The following is an 18260-nucleotide window of genomic DNA, read 5'->3' on the forward strand; positions in this document are numbered from 1 at the left end:
AATCTGGCGGACAAAGGCGAACCCGCTCCTCTTGATTAACCCTCATTTCATCTTCAACAGCATTAATGGCTAACTGGGCAAAATCATCTTCCACACTTTTTCTTGCATCTGGGTTCATGAATCCTCCAGGTCTGAAGGTTTTATACAAGTGTGGGATAAACATCAGTCTTGCTGTCTTTCTTGATGGCCTTCTTTTGATTTCCCACTTTGCCATCTCATAGCCTAGGCCTGCCCTGTCGCTATTGTCCACTATTGTTGGAGGTTCTTTAATTCCCTGTAAATTTTTGCCTAGCCCAAGTCCTGGACACCAGCTTTTGTTGATGACTTGGCTCACCACTATCTTTGAAAAAGGCTGACTTTGAGATCCTTTTCCTATAGAATTGACCAACTCAAAAGATCGATAGGAGCATTCCAATGCTTCTTCGACAGCCTCTACATATGGAGTGTTCAATGGTTGGGTCACCAGCATGTCTTCTTTCCCAACTACCACTACTAATTGACCTTCTACATTGAACTTGATCTTCTGGTGCAAAGTAGAGGGCACAGCTCTTGCCATGTGAATCCATGGTCTTTCTAACAGACAACTGTAGGATGGAGAGATATCCATCACTTGAAATTTTATATTAAAGGTGCATGGCCCAATTTGTAAGGGCATCTCAATATCCCCCAGAACTTCTTTTTTGGTTCCATCAAAGGCTCTTACAATCATCTGACTGTCCTTCATATGAGAGTAATCAATGGGTAACCTTGCCAAAGTTGACATAGGCATGACATTGATGGCAGAACCATTATCGATAAAGACTTTGGCTATGATATGACTCTTACACTTGACTGTGATATGCAGAGCCTTGGCATTTCTTTTTCCCTCCAAAAGAATCTCATCATCACTGAATGAAATGTGATTTGGCATAACTAGATTCCCAGCCAAGTGGTTCACATATTCAACAGACACGTTATGTGCCACGTATGCCTGATTCAACATTTTTAGCAAGGCATTTCGATGTGGTTCTGAGTTCAGCAACAGTGATAATAATGAGATTCGAGCTGGCATTTTGTTCAACTGTTCCATAACTGAATACTCACTATGTTTTACCAGCTTCAAGAATTTACAAACCTCTCTTTCTGATACTGGCTTTGGCTGATCTTCTTCAGGCTTTATCTCCGGATTATTTCATCTTTCTCTTTTTTTAGCCTTCTCTCTTTTAGCCTTATCTAGCATTTCTGGGGTGTAACATCTCCCACTTCGAGTAATACCTCCTACACTAGTAATATTAGAAGCATCGACTTTGGAGACCTCTTTTTTCTATCCCTGAACTACAGTGTCACAGCCATATCTCTAGGGTACAGCTTTATCATCTTTATATGGGAAAAGAGTTAGAACTTTAAAAGTTACTGGCCTGGGGAGGAGTTTGTCTATGACTGACTTTGGTTTGTTCCCACACTGAATTGACACTGGTTTAGGAAACAACTTTTCAGGCCTATCAGTCATGCACACCTCAGCATTTTTCAAGCCTTCTTTTTCTTCATAGACTTCCATCTGATATGAATCCAAGAGTTTTTGTACCTCTTGGTGAAATCGCTCACAGGTCTTAATGGAATGGCCCATTGCCCCACTATGATACTTACAACTAGTACCAACTATATATGTTCCATGATAGCTGTGTGGACTTACCAGTTATATCATGTCTGCTTTTCGTAAAATATCGAATAGCTGACTAAGAGGTGTCTTAATATCTGTCACTTTCTTCTTCATATGGCACTCCTGTTCTTCACCTATAGCATTCACATTATGATTCGATAAAGGATTGCCACTAATATTTGGTGCAGCTATCCCTCCAGTATCAAAGAAGATCATCCCATCCTTGATCAACAGTTGCACTTTGTATTTCAGGGTAGTGCAATTTTCGGTAGAGTGACTAGCAATCCCATAATGGTAGTCACAGTGGGCAGTGGGATCATACCACTTGGGGTAAGGTGGCTTGAGGGGTTCCAATTTACTTGGAGCAATCAGGTGATTGTTGTAGAGCTCCTTATATAATTTCATATAAGTCATGAGAATAGGATTAAAAACATGCTTCTCACGAGTGGTTCGTTGCTCCCGCGAGCCACCAGTAGGGTTAGTTGGGCGATTTTGTGATCTTGGGGTAGGTTGAATGTTAGAACTGTACATGGTATTTTGGGGTCTATTAGAGGTTTGATATGTTTGGGGGTATGGTGGTTGTGTAAATGGTTGGTATGGGTGAAAGGAAGTATTATTCACAGCAGGGTGATATGACAGATATTTTGGTGGGGGGTAGGGTGAATAACCTCTAAGTTGCTGTCTATCAAAGCTTACAGCCTGAGCTTCAGTTTCTTTTTTCTTCAAGATTTTTTTGCTAGATGCTTCATTTCCTTCTAGCTTACCATTCTTGATGGCACTCTCAATGATCTCTTTCGAGATTACCATATCAGTAAAATTTTTATTGCATTTCCTATCATCTTTTCATAATAAGGAGGTTTTAAAGTGCTAACAAATAGCACTGTAATTTCTTTCTCGATCAGAGGAGGCTATACCTGAGAAGCAATATCTTTCCGCCTCTGGACATACTCTTTAAAAGACTCATTTGCCTTTTTTTCCAGATTCTGTAAAGACAAACGATCTGGGGCCAAATCGATGATATGTCGATATTAATCGATAAAATCATGTGCCATATCGCTCCAAGAGTGAATGCGAGTCCTGTCTAGCTGAACATACCATCTGGTCGCAGAGCCAGTAAGACTGTCCTGAAAAACATGCATCAAGAGTTTTTCATCATGTGCATGAGCTGCCATCTTCCTGCAATACATGGTGATGTGGGTTTTGGGGCACTTTGTACTGTCATATTTTTTAAATTTTGGTACTTTGAACTTATGGGGGATAACCACATCGAGAACTAGGCAAAGCCCAGCAGCATCAACTGACCCATAAAAGCTAAATCCTTCCACAGCCCTTAGCCTTTGCTCTAGCATGCTAATCTTGGAACTTTCTTCAGCTTCCACTCTCATCTTTTTCTTTTCCTTCTCTTTTAAATTATCTAGATCGAGAATTGGTTCTGCTGCCTTTTCAGTGAAGATAGGATTTATATAGTTGTTATACTGCCTTGGGTTGAAAGTTGATGGCATTCCAGGATATGTTGGATATGCGAAGTGTTGTGGCGGGACCTCTTGGGCAGACTGAGCTTGAGGTGGGCCAAAACTTGGAGGGTACAAAGGGTCAGCCACTTCTTGTTGGCTTGTATTTCCTTCAACTCCTTTTCTTTTATTCATGTTATTAAGAGCCTCCAGAATCTTGCTTAGTTCGCTTTCAATCTTCTCCTGTGCTTTTTCTATCTTTTCAAATCTAAGGGAATTTTCTTGCTCCATTTGCCTTGCTCTGGATCTTGTGTTAAATCGATGGGCAGGGTTTTCACTAGATGGAGCTATCCTGAGACCTTGAGTACCATATTAGAAATGTTATGCTATGCTTCATGTATGATGCTTTGATGCACGAATGAAATGCACATTTTCCTGAATGAAATCTAGTATGAAATGGATGCAAATGATTGTGTTAAAATATGATTATGAAAACAATGCAAATGTATACAATCAAACAAACAACATAATTAGTTCCATGGATGAAATGAAAGTGATGTTAATGCATAATGTTACATATGATAATGAAAATGATACACAAAGTTAAACAGTCAAAATGATTAGATAACCACCATTTTTGTGTCTTAATTTCAGGGTATATCTATCATTGGGTAGAAAGAGCTCTATCCTAGGTTTAGGCACTCTTAAGGTTCACTATATGCGGTTTTAAGGTCAGAGTCTAAAGGTCCTCAAATTGCTCCTTACATCCCTGTCCATCACAGACTAGTAAGGCACCCTAATCCTCACCCATTACAGGCTACAAGCGAAAAAGGTTCAATTTGAGTGGGAGTATTTCGCTAGCCACTGCGGAGGCATTAGACCTCACGAAAGCAATAGGTAATTTACTCCTTTCTAGAGGGACGGAGCTCGGGTGTAGAGCTCATGTTATACACATGCACATGAATGACATAATTAACAAAGTAAATAAAACATGAATGAATAACAACACATATATACAGCAAGGTTTAATTTCATTTGGCTTTTGGATAACACAAATTATTTGCTGGCCTGACTCTCAAGGTCCCCAGTGGAGTCGCCAAGCTGTCATAACGTCTAGATCCGCGGATCTATCGCTAGACATTGACTTTTAGGGAGTCGTCACCAATCTTTTTTTATCTAGGTGCGATTGGTCACCTAAAGAATTTGTCCTTTCAGGGAACACCTAAGTTTAAGGGTCCCTAAAAGAATAGGTTTAGGTCTACTAACCAGAACAGGGTTCGGGAGTTCGATTACGTGTGAGGAAGGTTATAGCACCCTCACAACGCTCATCAAAAGATGGTACCAGTTTAAATTTGTGTTATCCAAAAGCCTTAAAATTTTACCAAGTAATTAATTGTTGAAAATTATTCTCAATTGACTCTAATACTTTTAGCAAAAAATTGAGAAAATTCCCTTACCTCAAGAGTATGCAAGAAAAACTACTGTTTCACTTACAGAGGCTCCGTTATCGGATTAGTTAAAAAAATAGAAAGGAAGGAAAGAATGATTGTTCTTGTGTAGGGAAAATTGATACTTTCAACTTTTCCCCAAAAATATTTTTTGAAAATTTATTTTTAAGGAAAATTGATACTTTCAACTTTTTTTCAAAAACCCTTTTTTTAAAATTTATTTTTTAAGGAAAATTAATACTTTCAACTTTTTCCCAAAAATATTTTTTGAAAATTTATTTTTAAGAAAAATTGATACTTTCAACTTTTCCCTAAAAATATTTTTTGAAAATTTTGATTTTCAAGAAAAATTGATACTTTCAACTTTTCCCTAAAAATATATTTTTTGGAAATTTTGATTTTTATTTAAAGAAAATCGAATAAAAAAAATAAATAAATAAAAAAATAAAGAAAAGTAAAACAAAAATAAAAATAAAATAAAGATAAAAAGAATATTAAATAAACCTAATCTAAAAAATAAAAAAAAACAAATAAACAAATAAATGAAAAAAAAAACCTGGAGCGGCTCGGATCGCGACTCGGCTCGACTCAAGGAAGAGAAACGGCTCAAGGGGGCGGCTTGGGAAGCTCGGCTCGGCTCGGCTTGGCTCGGAGGGGGGAAGGCATGTGCGGGTCAGGAAGCGGGTCGACGCTCGGGTCGGATCTCGATAAAACGCGTGGATCCTCTGGGTTACTTAAGGCCAAAACGACGTCGTTTTGAGAGGGTATAAAAGGCACTTCCTTCTGTTTTTTGACAGAACGCTCCTCTCTTCTCTCTCTCTTCTTTTTTTTTTCCTCTCCCTTCTCTCTAAAAGGCCGAAGAACTCCGATTGAAGATTCACCGGATTTTGGATTTTGTCACCGGAATCTGGGTTTTTTCGTCGGAAGTTCACCGGAAGTTCATCGGAAGATCATCGGTTTCTGGGATTCTTTGTCAGAAACTGGACAGGTCACCGAAAACTTCAAGGTTGGTCGGAATTTATGCCGGAAAATTTAAACTTCGTCGGAAAATTCACCGGAATCTGGAATTTTTCCAGAAATTCCCAGAAAAAAAATCGCCAAAAATTCTCAAAAAATTTCTTCTCACTCCCAAAAAACTCCTAAACCTTTTTTTAGCTCTCTATACGTCCCTATTCTCTCAATCAGTAGCTTTTGCTTACTGTTTTCTGTGTCCTTGCATCTATTCCAAGGGTCCTTTATATAGGGATTGATCATGAGTTTCTGATCAATCCCAATTCTTCTTTGGACGGGAATTCAATTTTTGAATCCAATCTGGACTCTTCTGATTGAATTCCCATTCACAATGGGATTCTTCAACTTTTAATCACAGCCATCAAAAAAGAAAAGAAAAAAAAATAATGATAATAATCAGATAATCGGTAAAAAAATCAGATAAAATTAATAGATAATTTAAAAAAATAATAAAAAATAAAATAAGATAAACCCAAAAATATATTACAAAAAAATAATAATAAATAAATTATAATAAATAATAAATATATAACTATATAAAAATACATATAAATATTAACAGAAAAAAAAAGTAAAAATATACATATAATAATAAATAATAATAAAATACATAAAATACAAAAAAAAATAATACAAAGTAAAAATTGAATTGGGCTTACCCATTTGGGTCAGGCCCAATTGATCTGAGCCTGGACCCAATTGGGTGTCTACACTCACTTTCCATGTGATCTGCAACCAAACTGCCCTTAGTTCGGCTCCTTGTAGATGATTTGTTGGATATACAACATATGCTTAGATGCTTATGATGTAGTTTTAAGTTATTTTCTGACATTGTTTCATCATTTTTGTTTTAACATGAAATACCAACAAGAAATCTTCATGAAAGATTTCATGAAATTTTCTGTTACTTAATGTAGTGGGAATGAGACTAGAGTTTTGATGCCCTGCAGGATAGATGTTACAGGATGATGTGAATAAAGTGCAATTGGGATGAAAGGGGAGTGAATCTATTTCTGGAGGCTGCCCCTACCCAAATGCTTAAACTTTTAAACTGGTGTTTTGTGATAAAGACAAAGTAGAAATAAAAGCTTTTTCTTTCTTAGAACAAAAGAATCTTGAGAAAAGTAGACTAATGACAATAGATTTAGGGTGTGCTTGGTGTATAAGACTATAATAGGATATGATAAAATGATATTATGATTAGTATTAGATTAAATAATGTCATATTATTTGTTATTTGTATACAAAGATTAAGATCGGATAATTTATTTATTAGTTAAAATTTTTTTTTAAATTTATATAATTTAAATTATTAATATAATTTTTAAAGATATAATAGAACATATAAACTTAATCTTATGGATTAAAAATAATTTTTTTTATTTCGAGAGAATTGAATCATCTTACGTTAATGATTAATTTTTCTTATAATTCTATTTATTTCTTTAGATACAAACCATTAGCATCTTAGATTTATAGCTTGGTTGGGGAAGCTCACATTGGCAATGAAGACAACCCATCCTTGTACATAATGTTAGGATCCATGATTTGTGATCTTCTGTCTCTGCATGATGTTTTTTTTAAACAATTTGTTATGGAGATTTGATTGTTTTTTTTACAATGTCTCTTGCAGTTTGGTTTTAAATAAGCAGTGAACATGGTATAAGTTTTTCAGCTGGTTCCTTTACTTTATCAAATATATTTGATTCTCCATTCTAAAGAATTAAAGTATATCCTCCACAGCCAAAAAAGTTTTTAAAAGTTTAAAAGAAACAAAAGAAAGATGGATCTGCAGCCCACTAACAGAAAAGGAAAAGGTTACGGTACCTCTCTGTTTAAAATGCTGATTCCTGTGCTTGATATATACTTGTCATGCAATCGAAGGTTAACCCATTTGTCCCTACATAATTTAGATTATATTTCTTTTTGGGTAATAATATAAAAACCAAAAAACTGTTGCTTGAAAATTCTGAAGCTTGGGTGGAGGTGGAAGCATGTCATAACTTTTTTTTTTTTTTTGTTGATAAGCGATGAATTTTACACATTTTGAAAATGATTATTCTAATTCAAGGGCATTAAGATTTTCTCAGAAGAAGTCCTCTACCCTAATGAAGGAAACAAGGAATTCTTCAAATGATAGTGAAGCAAAATTCACGACTGGTTCGGTAATTCATGAAGACATGTGGGATCCAAGTAAGCAAAGACAGTAAACCTACGAAGCACGCGCACATTCATGTCCTAACTCCAAATGTGCCACACCCAAGTCACCAACCAAGCATGTCCCTCTCTCTCTTTCTTTGTCCGAACTGAAATTTCGCCTCCACTTTAACGTCACTTTCTGCTTTCTGATATGCCACAGTCGGTCCACGTACACAGTTCTGCCTCTGCCTTAAACAAGGTCGTAAGTTCAACCATCCCAGAAAAGCTGAAGCGAGAGCTTTTCGTTCACTGCAGTGAGATTCAGGCTAAAAGCGGTAATCAGCTCAACAACCAATAAGCCAAAACTTAGTTCTCCCCTTGACACGTGGTATTAACCCATTGGTTTAAGAGCAAGACTACATTCTGTCCTAGTTTAATGTTGGGAGACAAGTTTGCCTGTATCAACGGCTGTTGTTGCTTCACTCTCCTAGGAGAAAAATATATTATAACTACCTACGGAAATGAAATGAAATACTCTCAAACACTACCGTGCCTCCAACTTGTCCTTTTTTCTTTGCTCTCTTTGGTTTTGTCTGCTTTGTGTTTCCCTTCTTCTCTCTCTTTCTGAACTGGGTTTTCTCGGAGGTGCGTTTTTTGCTCTTCTTTTTACAGCAAAAGTTGACTAGTTCTTGGGAAGGGCTTTTCATTTCCTTGCTTTTCCTTGTTGACCCTTTAGTATTGGTTAAGTCTTTGTTACCACTTCACCATTCTTTTCTCATTTTCTTGCTCATTGGATTGTCTCCAGGCTGGGTGGTTAGAACTTAGGCTTATAGGTGAATTTGCTGGATGCCTTTGGTTTTTCTTCTGTGATTACATCTGCAAAATGTGGATTTTGTTGGTGGTTCTTTGAAAGTTCTAAGCTTTGATTTTATTTCGGAGTTACTTTGTGTACTTCAATAGCTTTTGGGATGCGAAGAATTTGTTTCATTGAAAATAAGAAGCTTGATTTATAGAAAAGATAAATTCACTGTTTCTGAAAATAACTTAAGTGAAGTTTGCATTTGTGTTTTCAAGTTGGAAATTTTGTTGGGGTTATTTGCTAGAATTTAGATGGACATGGATCCTCGGTTAAGAGGGTTTTCTGATTTCCAACTGAGGAATCAAACCGTGTCTGCCTTTCAAAATCAACCTGTATCAGTTTTTCCGAATCAGAACTTTGTTGCCAGTTCCAGATTTCAGAAAACCTACATAGATCACAAGTTTAGGGAATTTCATTCTGATCCAGCACCAAGTAATAGAGCACCCATTTCAAGTTTGAGCCATGAGGAAGATACGTCCGAAGACTGTGATTTTTCTGATTCAGTTTTGAGATACATAAACCATATTCTCATGGAAGAAGATATGGAGGACAAGTCATGTATGCTTCAAGAGTCTTTGGATCTTCAAGCTGCTGAGAAATCATTTTATGATGTCCTTGGTAAGAAGTACCCTCCTTCCCCTGAACAGAACTCTACTTTTGTTTATAAAAGTGGGGAGAACCCTGATGATAGTTTCATTGGACATTATAATAGTCGTATCAGTAGTAGCGATAATGGTATCAACTACTTCGTTGACAATGGATGGATGCAAAATCTAGGTGATTTTAGTACCACTCAGACACAAAGTTTTAATGTTTCTAGCACATCTCAATCATCATATAGCTCTTCAATCACTAGCATAGATGGGCTGCTGGAGTCTCCAAATAGTACTCTTCTGGTCCCTGATTTGAGTGGTGAGATCCAATCTATTTGGCAATTCAGAAAAGGCGTTGAGGAGGCCAGTAAATTTATTCCAAGAAGCGAGGACCTTTTTGGTAATTTGGAGGTCTATGGGGTGGAATCGCAGGAGTGTAAAGCATGGACTAGTGGTTTGTTGGTGAAGGAAGAGAAAAATGATGAGGAAGAGTTCTCACCTACTGGTTCAAAGGGAAGGAAGATTTCTCACAGAGACAATGTGGAAACTGAAGAAGAGAGGAGCAGCAAGCAGGCTGCAATTTCTTCAGAATCCACTGTGCGATCAGAGATGTTTGATATGGTGTTGCTCTGTACTTCGGGGAAGCCTCCAACTCATTTTACAGCTCTTCGTGAGTCCTTGCGCAATGGAACTGGTAAAAAGGTGCAGCAGAATGGACCGTCAAAAGGACCTAACGGTGGTAAAGGCCGTGGTAAGAGGCAAAATGGGAAAAAGGAGGTGGTGGATTTGAGAACACTCCTGATTAATTGTGCACAAGCTGTTGCAGCTGATGACAGAAGAACTGCAAATGAATTGCTAAAGCAAATCAGACAACATTCATCTCCATTTGGAGACGGGAATCAAAGATTAGCTCATTGCTTTGCAGATGGTCTTGAGGCACGCTTGGCTGGTACAGGTAGCCAAATCTATAAAGGCCTTGTCAGTAAGAGAACTTCTGCTTCTGATATCTTGAAAGCTTACCTTCTGTATGTTGCTGCATGCCCTTTTAGAAAGATTTCTCATTTCATCTCAAACAAGACAATTAATGTTGCATCTAGAAAGTCAATGAAGCTTCATGTCATAGATTTTGGTATTCTTTATGGTTTTCAATGGCCCACCCTTATTGAGCGGCTTTCTTTGAGACCTGAAGGGCCCCCAAAACTTAGGATTACTGGAATAGATTTTCCACAACCTGGTTTCAGGCCAGCTGAGCGAGTTGAGGAAACAGGGAGGCGTTTAGCAGCTTATGCTGAAGAGTTCAAGGTGCCATTTCAGTACAATGCCATAGCAAAGAAATGGGATAACATTCAAGTTGAGGAACTTGGCATTGATGAGGAAGAGTTTGTTGTTGTTAACTGTCTGTATCGTGCTAAGAACTTGCTCGATGAAACCGTGGCAGTAGATAGTCCTAGAAATATTGTTCTCAATCTGATACGGAAGATTAATCCAAATATTTTTATCCATGGAATTATGAATGGGGCGTACAATGCTCCATTCTTTGTTACACGGTTCCGAGAGGCTTTGTTTCATTTCTCTTCAATGTTTGATATGCTTGAAACTATTGTGCCTCGTGAGGATTGGGAGAGGATGCTGATTGAGAAAGAGATTCTTGGCAGGGAGGCCTTGAATGCTATAGCTTGTGAGAGCTGGGAGAGAGTGGAGCGGCCAGAGACATTCAAGCAGTGGCATGCCCGTAATCTGAGGGCCGGCTTTGTGCAACAGCCATTTGAACGCGTGATAGTCAAGGAGGCAACTGATAGAGTGAGGTCATTCTACCACAAGGATTTTGTAATTGATGAAGATAGCCGGTGGCTGTTGCAAGGATGGAAGGGAAGAATAATTTATGCCCTTTCTGCTTGGAAGCCTGCGTAGGGAGCTTGTATTTTGTTTGCTCTCTCTTAGGTCATCTGACAGGAAAAATTAGGGAACTAAGGTAATGCTGTTTCCATATTTTCTTCATTCTTTCTACGCTGTTACTTTATTGCATTACGAGAAGATGTGCAGATAACAGATACATGTGACAACTGATTGCATATTTAAATGACTACAGGTTATACTAAGAGAAGCCGATTATCTGGTTTACCTCTAGAAGACTGAAAGTAAGTAGAACATCAACAACTTGAAGAATTGGAAAGTGTAAAGTCAACTGTTATGTTTTATCTCAGCTGACCTCTCATGGTCCCGTAGGCACCTTGACAAGTCAAAGAATTGTAAAATACATGTTTATCAAGGGAACCAAGTTATAGTGTCAATTCCATTCTCTCTCCAGCCTTGTCAAGAATTCCAAGCAAATTGTATAAAAAAAATTGTTCTAAAATCTGACAATACAAATTGATTGATGCCAGGCCAAAAACCTCACAAAATAATGTGTTAGGATTCAGAAAATAGAATTTATGAGCATCACTTAACGATAGCTTTCAATCAACATCTGCTGCAAATCTATATGCTTGTAATTCTATTGTTTTGTATCACATAATGTTCTTTTTTCTCAAAGTTATTATCTTTCCAATATCAACATTGTGGGGACCTTCCGTTACCTAAAAGGATTGAAGGAGTAAAGTTTCTGGCACTTTGTAACTTAGTTGGAACATTGCTGCTCAAACATAGAAAAATGGTGGGAATATTCTGGCTCTGCCTTCAGGTTTTTGAAAGCCATCCTTGTTATTACCTTATTATTTATACTTTCACTTGTATTGAAAACTGGCAAGCAGCTAATGAGGGATTCTCTTTTGTAGTGAAAGCAATCCATGTTCCAAAACCATTTCAGAAAAAAATACATATTTTTTTGTTGGTCACTCAGTATCAATTATCAATGCCGTTTCCAAGAAAGTGGAATCTGGGTTCTTCCGCAGAGTTCCAGAGCTGATAGTGGTGGTCCAATCTTAAGTGAAGGACATTGTTTGGATTTGATTTGAGGTAGACTTCCAAATTTGATTCGGCCAATGATGGAAACCTATCATATGGAACCATAGTTGAGGAACATATTCTGTGGGGACCCAATTTATCTGTCCAGATCAGTTAGTCTGATATTTTCATGTGTTGTTATTTTAATCTTTGCTAAATTATTGGTTCAAATTGTGATGACTTTATGTTATAATGGAAGATTCAGTGGCGACAAAAACATTGAGTCCAGCACAACATTGGATTTTAATTTGCATAACTAAATACTATAGTCTTCTTTCTGAAAGAACAGATATGGCTGGTGTAATTTTCTTTCAAGTGAGCTAAAGAAATCAAATAAAGAGTACCCATTTGTAAGCTAAACTAACGTGTCATTTTTCTTTTATACTTCCAAGAATATGTTGGGAAAGGAATAAGAAGCAATTCAAATTTTATGCACCATTTTTAATATTGAGGTTTTAAGAATATAGCTTTATGAAGACCTAGCATCGAAGGCACGATGTGATTAAGTTTATCGTATCTTCAATTGAATTCAAACATCAATTCCAGTGAGATCGTGTCAGTATAAATTTTTTATTAAATTTTTTTTTCAATAACAGCTACAATAAATTTTTTTAATTGCAATTACAGTAAATTTTATTATTGTTTTTAATTTCACCGTCCATCCAAATGAAGCCCTAGTCTATCTACCCTCCTTTTTTTTTCATTGGAATCCAAGTAAAGAGGAAAGATCTTGAGTAATAGATTCAGTAGAAGATTAAAACACATAAAGAAATCTTGAGTAAATATATGCTGCTAGGAGTCAAGATGAACAAGAAAAAAGCAGAGGTCACATTGAAGAGTACCCAAAAATGATCTCCAAGAATGGTAGAACAACTTCCAAATAAAAGACTGTGAACCCTTTTTCAGGCCAAACTCTACCAAGATCCACTCCTATGTGCAGCAATTAAGGTTTGCAAATGCCAAAGCAAGAGTAAATTCATACATATAAATAAAGTCAACTGCCTGAATATTGTTTGAAATATTCTACTCAGCAAGAGGAGGTACAATTGATTTCTACTAACAGACTGAAATCAGAAACTAGATCACCTATTCGCAAAGAATTTATGGTCATGGAGCACAGGATACAACTTCATTTGTTCCACCATTCCAATGAAACACCTTCACTGATATTACCTGTCATGAAAATAAGAAGGAAACCAGATAGGCAAATTTATACATTCCAACCGTGATACAAAAAATAGTTGGAGTAATTGACACCTGATAGCCTCCTTTTACCACGATTTTAAAGTGTTTTGGTTGATGCCTTCAAACCATGATAAGTTCTAACATTCTGGCTCAATGTTCACAGAGATTTGAATACAATGGACAGATCTTAATGTCAATTAATATTTCACCAATTCCAATGGCGAATTGAAAAATCTGTGACTGTTAGGATTCACTACCAGATATCATTCCTTCCTACAATAATATGGGTCAAGTTATCATTGAAGGATGAAAACTGATTATTCATGTCAAGTTATTTTGAAAAGATCACTAAACCAGGCAAGCCAATGGTATAGAAATAAGCAGTGAGAATGCAACCGTACACTAATCCCAGTATTTCAAGTCTGCAGAAATACAGTTATACTAAACTTGAATACCACTTTCATACATTCAATTTGCATATGTTCAACCTTTATTTCAAGCATTACAGCTACATAACTTCTTCTGCAAAATTCAATTATCAGGATTTGCTAAACAGTCAACATATTATCTCACACCCTCCTCTTACCATTTCCTTGCAAAAATCCATACAAACTTTTAAAATTTGATGCTGCTTTTGCGTAACATTAAGGATTTGTGTTCTTTTTGAAACATCATTGTTAAGTTGATGGAATTTTTTAGAACAAAATAAGACCAAATAACAGTGAGCGTGGGAAAAGGGTACAATTTATGAAACCATGTTGAAGGAATATGCATAAAAACCTAAAGTCTAAAGTCGTAAGAGATTCACTGTTTACTATCTTATGGCAAAGAGAAGGACAAAAATCAATTCCATTTGACATTTCAGATAATCTGACAACTATTTCATTAATACCTTAACAAACCAAGAGAGAATCTCTCATTCTTCTGTTGGCTTTTCCTCATCAAACCACCTTGGAGGATCAAATCCAGACCCGCCTAAAATACAAGAAATTTCACAATTTTAACCAAGTATTAGTGCAATAAATCTACTTATTAAAAAGAGAGAGAGAGAGAGAGAGAGTTGAAATACCAAGAGGATTGCAACGGCAAAGACGCCAAGCTGTCAAAACTGTGCCCTTTACAACCCCATATTTCTTATAAGCTTCCATTGAGTACTCACTACACGTGGGAACAAAACGGCAACTTTTTGGTAACAGAGGCGAGATTTCCCCTGTTTTAATTCATTACTTCAACTAAAATCAATAACAACAATTCAATTCTTCTTTTTTTTTTTGTATCTATATTATATATGTAATTTTTTTCATTGTTAATAGAAAGAAAAAGACTTACTTTTGTAGAATTTGAGCATGGATAACGCAGCTTTAACTCCTAAATTCTCAACTTCATCACCTGAATCAAACAAATAAAACCCATTATGTTAACTAAAAATTGAAAATTTCAAGTGGTTAATCAACTTGGTTTTGAGATAGAGAACAAAAGGGGGACCTTGGGGAGTGTTTTGGTCAGAGTTTTGGTGCGAGCCATTAACGGGAACGGTACGGCGGGTTGGAAAACGAAATCTGGAAGCTTCATTTGGGATTTTGGGATCAAATTTGAAGGAATTGAAATTAGGGTTTCTGGGTTGAGTTAATAAAGGAAGGAAAGGTTTATGGTAGTTAAAGGAGTTAATAACCGCCATGGCTGTTTCAGTTGCTGCTTTGAGCGAGCTTAGCTGATATTTTTCTTTTTAGTTTTTCTTTTTCCCGTTAGAACGACACTTGTACTTGCAAATTGCGGTAAAGGAGCTGTACATGTTTCCCGTGTTGAATATCCAAGACAATTATTTCATAAATTATAAATATGTTTTTTTTTTTTTTTAATTTTGAAGATTAAACATAACTGGTGACCAAACAATTTTAAAAACACACGAAAATCATAAAAAAAATCCGAAAGCAACTCTATTTAAAACTGATAAAAATCATGTATAAATTTAATAAAAATAAACAATATGTTTTATATTTAATTGTGATATAATAATTTTTATATTTTATGTGTGTTTGACACAAAACATACACACAAAAAAACACAAATTCTGAGGTCTAATAAATTCTAGTACAAGTTTAGCAATTTAACATGAGGGCAAGATACACCATTCAATTCAAATGTTGAGTTCCATGACAATGTGAGACAAACAGAATGATAGGAAAGCTAAATGATGTCCAAACAATAATATCAATGCAACACCATCTTAATCGTTCAGCTTTGGTTTGCAAGGATTCCTGAGTAGACACAGCTGATAGTTGCTTTTTTGTGTCCATGGGATGGCCTTAGAGTTGAAGACAGAAGAAATCAAATTCAAACATCCTTAGGAGAATAATTATAGTCATAGACAAATTCATGGCCCTCGAGAATTAGAAACGAGTAGTGATCTGGGAAAAGAGAGCCTTGAAATCCTTTGTTGGGGTGCCGACTCCCTCAGGTTTCGAGGCTAGATCAAATGCCTTAAATTTGGCCTCCTCGAACTTCAGAGCCTGTTTGAAAAGAAAAACATAAGATCCATTAAAATGGAAATTCAACTTTGAGAAGGAAAATCATGTAAATTGGGAATACAAATATGTTAAAGTCAATACCTGCATGCAGACTTCTGCTACATCAGGCCTGGCAATTGTTCTTGTTTCAGTCTGTCGAAGCTCATCGTCCTTCCCAACAAGTAGTTCTCTAATGCCACCATCTTTATCTTGCAGCCCTCCAGCCCTAAGTTGGCCAGAAAAGGGTCAATGTCAGTAGTAAAGTTATAAAAGAATTCAACAGACAATAATGTTGCCGTGCTCTTGGGGCCAATGGCATCTCCCTAGAAGAATGGGGATGATAAAAATTTAAGTAGTATGTAGAGAGGGGAAATAACAAGGAAAGCAAAAGCTAAAAAACGACCAGTGTTTGTCTACCTGATAATTGTGTGTGGAATACCAGAGTCAGCCAAATACTGCTCAGCCTTTCTCTTCCAGACCTGTGAAAGAAAGAAGAAACCAAATAATTGAATAGTACTGATAAAAAACTCTTCAGGAAACAAAAATGTCTCTCAAACTGGAGAGCAAAAGGCTACCGCCAAAAGATGGAGAAGTTTATTAGTATTGAAAAGGATGCTAACCAACATGTTGCCATTGCCCAAGCTGTTAATGGAATTATTAAGGTTTGTTCCACCCATGGACCCAACCAACACAATTTGCTTCACACCAGCCTCCTTAGCTGCACATTGCAATTTTGATTCAGTATATGGTTTCCTAAAATGAAAACAAGACATTCAGAATTTTGGACTGAACTTTAGGACCAAATAAGATAAAGAACTTACCAACATCTATTTGATTTTTCTGACCAATCCAGTCAACCTAAAAAACAAGATAGAATGATGGATAGCCCTACATCAGTCCAGTGAAGAATGAAGAAAACAATAGTAACAGTCCAGAGTTAGAAGATGCATATAGTTACTTGCTCAGGGTATGCTCCATCATCAAAATAGAACTCAGGCCTTCCCCCTTTGGTTGGATCAAATCCGGGTTTCATTCTTGGAACAGCACTAGTAAGAATTATCAGAGCATCAATTCCTAGCATAGCAGGAACTAGGCTGCCGGCATCCCTTATATCTCCAACAAAAACATCATCTGCTCCACCAATTTTCTCCTTGCTTTCTGGAGTTCTAACCAATCCTCTAGCAACAAACTGGTTTGACCTCTCTTTCAATTTCTTATAAACTATCTGACCTGCGAAAGTCCTCCAAAAAATTGTTGTCAATAGGTGGACATTAACAGCCCATCTTCAATTAAAGGGCGTAGAAAGTATATACAGAAGGCAAATCACCATGGCGACCACAAGATTGTAAGCATTTGAATTTTGTAGGTGGAAGAAAGTGAGCGGAGCAAGTATATGGAACTCATCTAAGCATCGCATTCAGAACATTTTGTTTCCATTTGAAGCCTATGCAGCATTGCAAGGGTCATCTTATGGTTAATTCCATAAAGCATTACAGCCTATCTAAACCACACTAATAACCCTTTTAAATGCAACCTAAATGAAAAATTTTTCCTTTGCAAAAAATTAAAAAACCAATTATCAAGGGCTACATTTTGTGAAATAACCCTCTTCAGGGGAACCTTCACCATTTCCATTTGCCTCCAATTAAGTTCCTGAGAGTAACCATTTTCTTTGTATTTGCAAGAAGCCACAGGATTCCAATATAAATAGTGATGCTCATAACTTCAAAACCACAAAATGTCATACATCCGTGACAAAACTCCTAAGTTATCACACACACCATAAGCAACCAATTGTCTTGGCGTACTAATAAAAGTAAAACTCCTCTAAATCCCAAAACCCCAGGTAGTCAAAAACCCAATTCACCCAGTAACAAACTCCTCTTAAAATCTCATAAAAGTCCTAAAACAGACAGTCATTACATCATTTTATCTCCAACGAAAAGTCATCTTCTTTAGTAAGATAAAACAAAACTCAATGTCAACCAAAAAAAAAAAAAGAAATCTTTTTAACAAATAAAACAACCAGAGAATGAGAAAGACGGAGAAGAAAACAAAAGAAAACCTGTTCTTCCACTGGCTCCAGTGACAAGCACAGTGCTCAAATCTGCCATGGAAGCTAATACCACTGCTGTTCTGCTATAACCCTTGTTGTTTCTTGACAAAGAAAAAAATGAAGATGAAAAGAGCTAAAACCATGAAAAGAGAGAGCAGAACAACCTGGAAGTTTTCTTGTTAAAGGTAATGATGATGCCACGCAATTACATTTATGACAGTGAGTTAGAGACTTTGATGACGGAGCTGGAACCATGCTGCTAGCGAAGACCAAGGGGACACGTGTAAGCGTAGACACGGATCAAGAAGAGCTGGTTTGACTGAGTTTCATCCTACTGCCGGTCAGGCAAGCAAAATCCAACAACCAGGACGGCGAATAAATTTTGCTTTTTTTTTTTTTTTCAGGGTTTTAATTGGGGTTTTGCCGTTG

The 18260-nt window shown here is 36.7% G+C and overlaps 3 protein-coding genes across 6 annotated transcripts; 1 reads left to right on the top strand and 2 right to left on the bottom strand.

Annotated features, from left to right (window-relative positions):
* The first annotated feature begins 7917 nt into the window (after positions 1–7917).
* On the top strand, positions 7918–11672 carry LOC111311953 (GRAS family transcription factor). The gene is made up of 2 exons (XM_022911824.2): positions 7918–11112; positions 11230–11672. Exon 1 carries the CDS (start codon positions 8799–8801, stop codon positions 11049–11051), a length of 2253 nt encoding a protein of 750 aa, XP_022767559.2. The 5' UTR covers positions 7918–8798; the 3' UTR covers positions 11052–11112; positions 11230–11672.
* A 1354-nt stretch (positions 11673–13026) lies between these two features.
* On the bottom strand, positions 13027–15075 carry LOC111311080 (membrane protein insertion efficiency factor). Of its 2 annotated transcripts, none has more exons than XM_089761616.1 (5): positions 14754–15075; positions 14598–14657; positions 14338–14478; positions 14161–14243; positions 13027–13541 (listed from the first exon to the last, which is right to left on the bottom strand). In XM_089761616.1, exons 1-4 carry the CDS (start codon positions 14944–14946, stop codon positions 14185–14187), a joined length of 453 nt encoding a protein of 150 aa, XP_089617742.1. In that variant the 5' UTR covers positions 14947–15075; the 3' UTR covers positions 13027–13541; positions 14161–14184. The 2 variants fall into 2 exon arrangements, with proteins under 2 accessions (XP_089617742.1, XP_022766192.2); XM_022910457.2 differs by having other exon boundaries at positions 13027–13256; positions 14754–15074.
* Positions 15076–15319: 244 nt separating this feature from the next.
* On the bottom strand, positions 15320–18087 carry LOC111311956 (NAD(P)-binding Rossmann-fold superfamily protein). 3 transcript variants are annotated; one of them, XM_022911828.2, is made up of 8 exons: positions 18041–18087; positions 17841–17932; positions 16734–17005; positions 16597–16633; positions 16396–16493; positions 16193–16254; positions 15878–16001; positions 15320–15778 (listed from the first exon to the last, which is right to left on the bottom strand). In XM_022911828.2, exons 2-8 carry the CDS (start codon positions 17887–17889, stop codon positions 15659–15661), a joined length of 762 nt encoding a protein of 253 aa, XP_022767563.1. In that variant the 5' UTR covers positions 17890–17932; positions 18041–18087; the 3' UTR covers positions 15320–15658. The 3 variants fall into 3 exon arrangements, with proteins under 3 accessions (XP_022767563.1, XP_022767562.1, XP_089617757.1); XM_022911827.2 differs by lacking the exon at positions 18041–18087 and having other exon boundaries at positions 17841–18025; XM_089761631.1 differs by lacking the exon at positions 18041–18087 and having other exon boundaries at positions 15595–15778; positions 16400–16493; positions 17841–18025.
* Between the last annotated feature and the right edge of the window lie 173 nt (positions 18088–18260).

The sequence above is a fragment of the Durio zibethinus genome, chromosome 1 (assembly GCF_047325235.1).
Source record: "Durio zibethinus cultivar Kanyao isolate XHJ-2024 chromosome 1, ASM4732523v1, whole genome shotgun sequence".
NCBI lineage: Eukaryota > Viridiplantae > Streptophyta > Magnoliopsida > Malvales > Malvaceae > Durio > Durio zibethinus.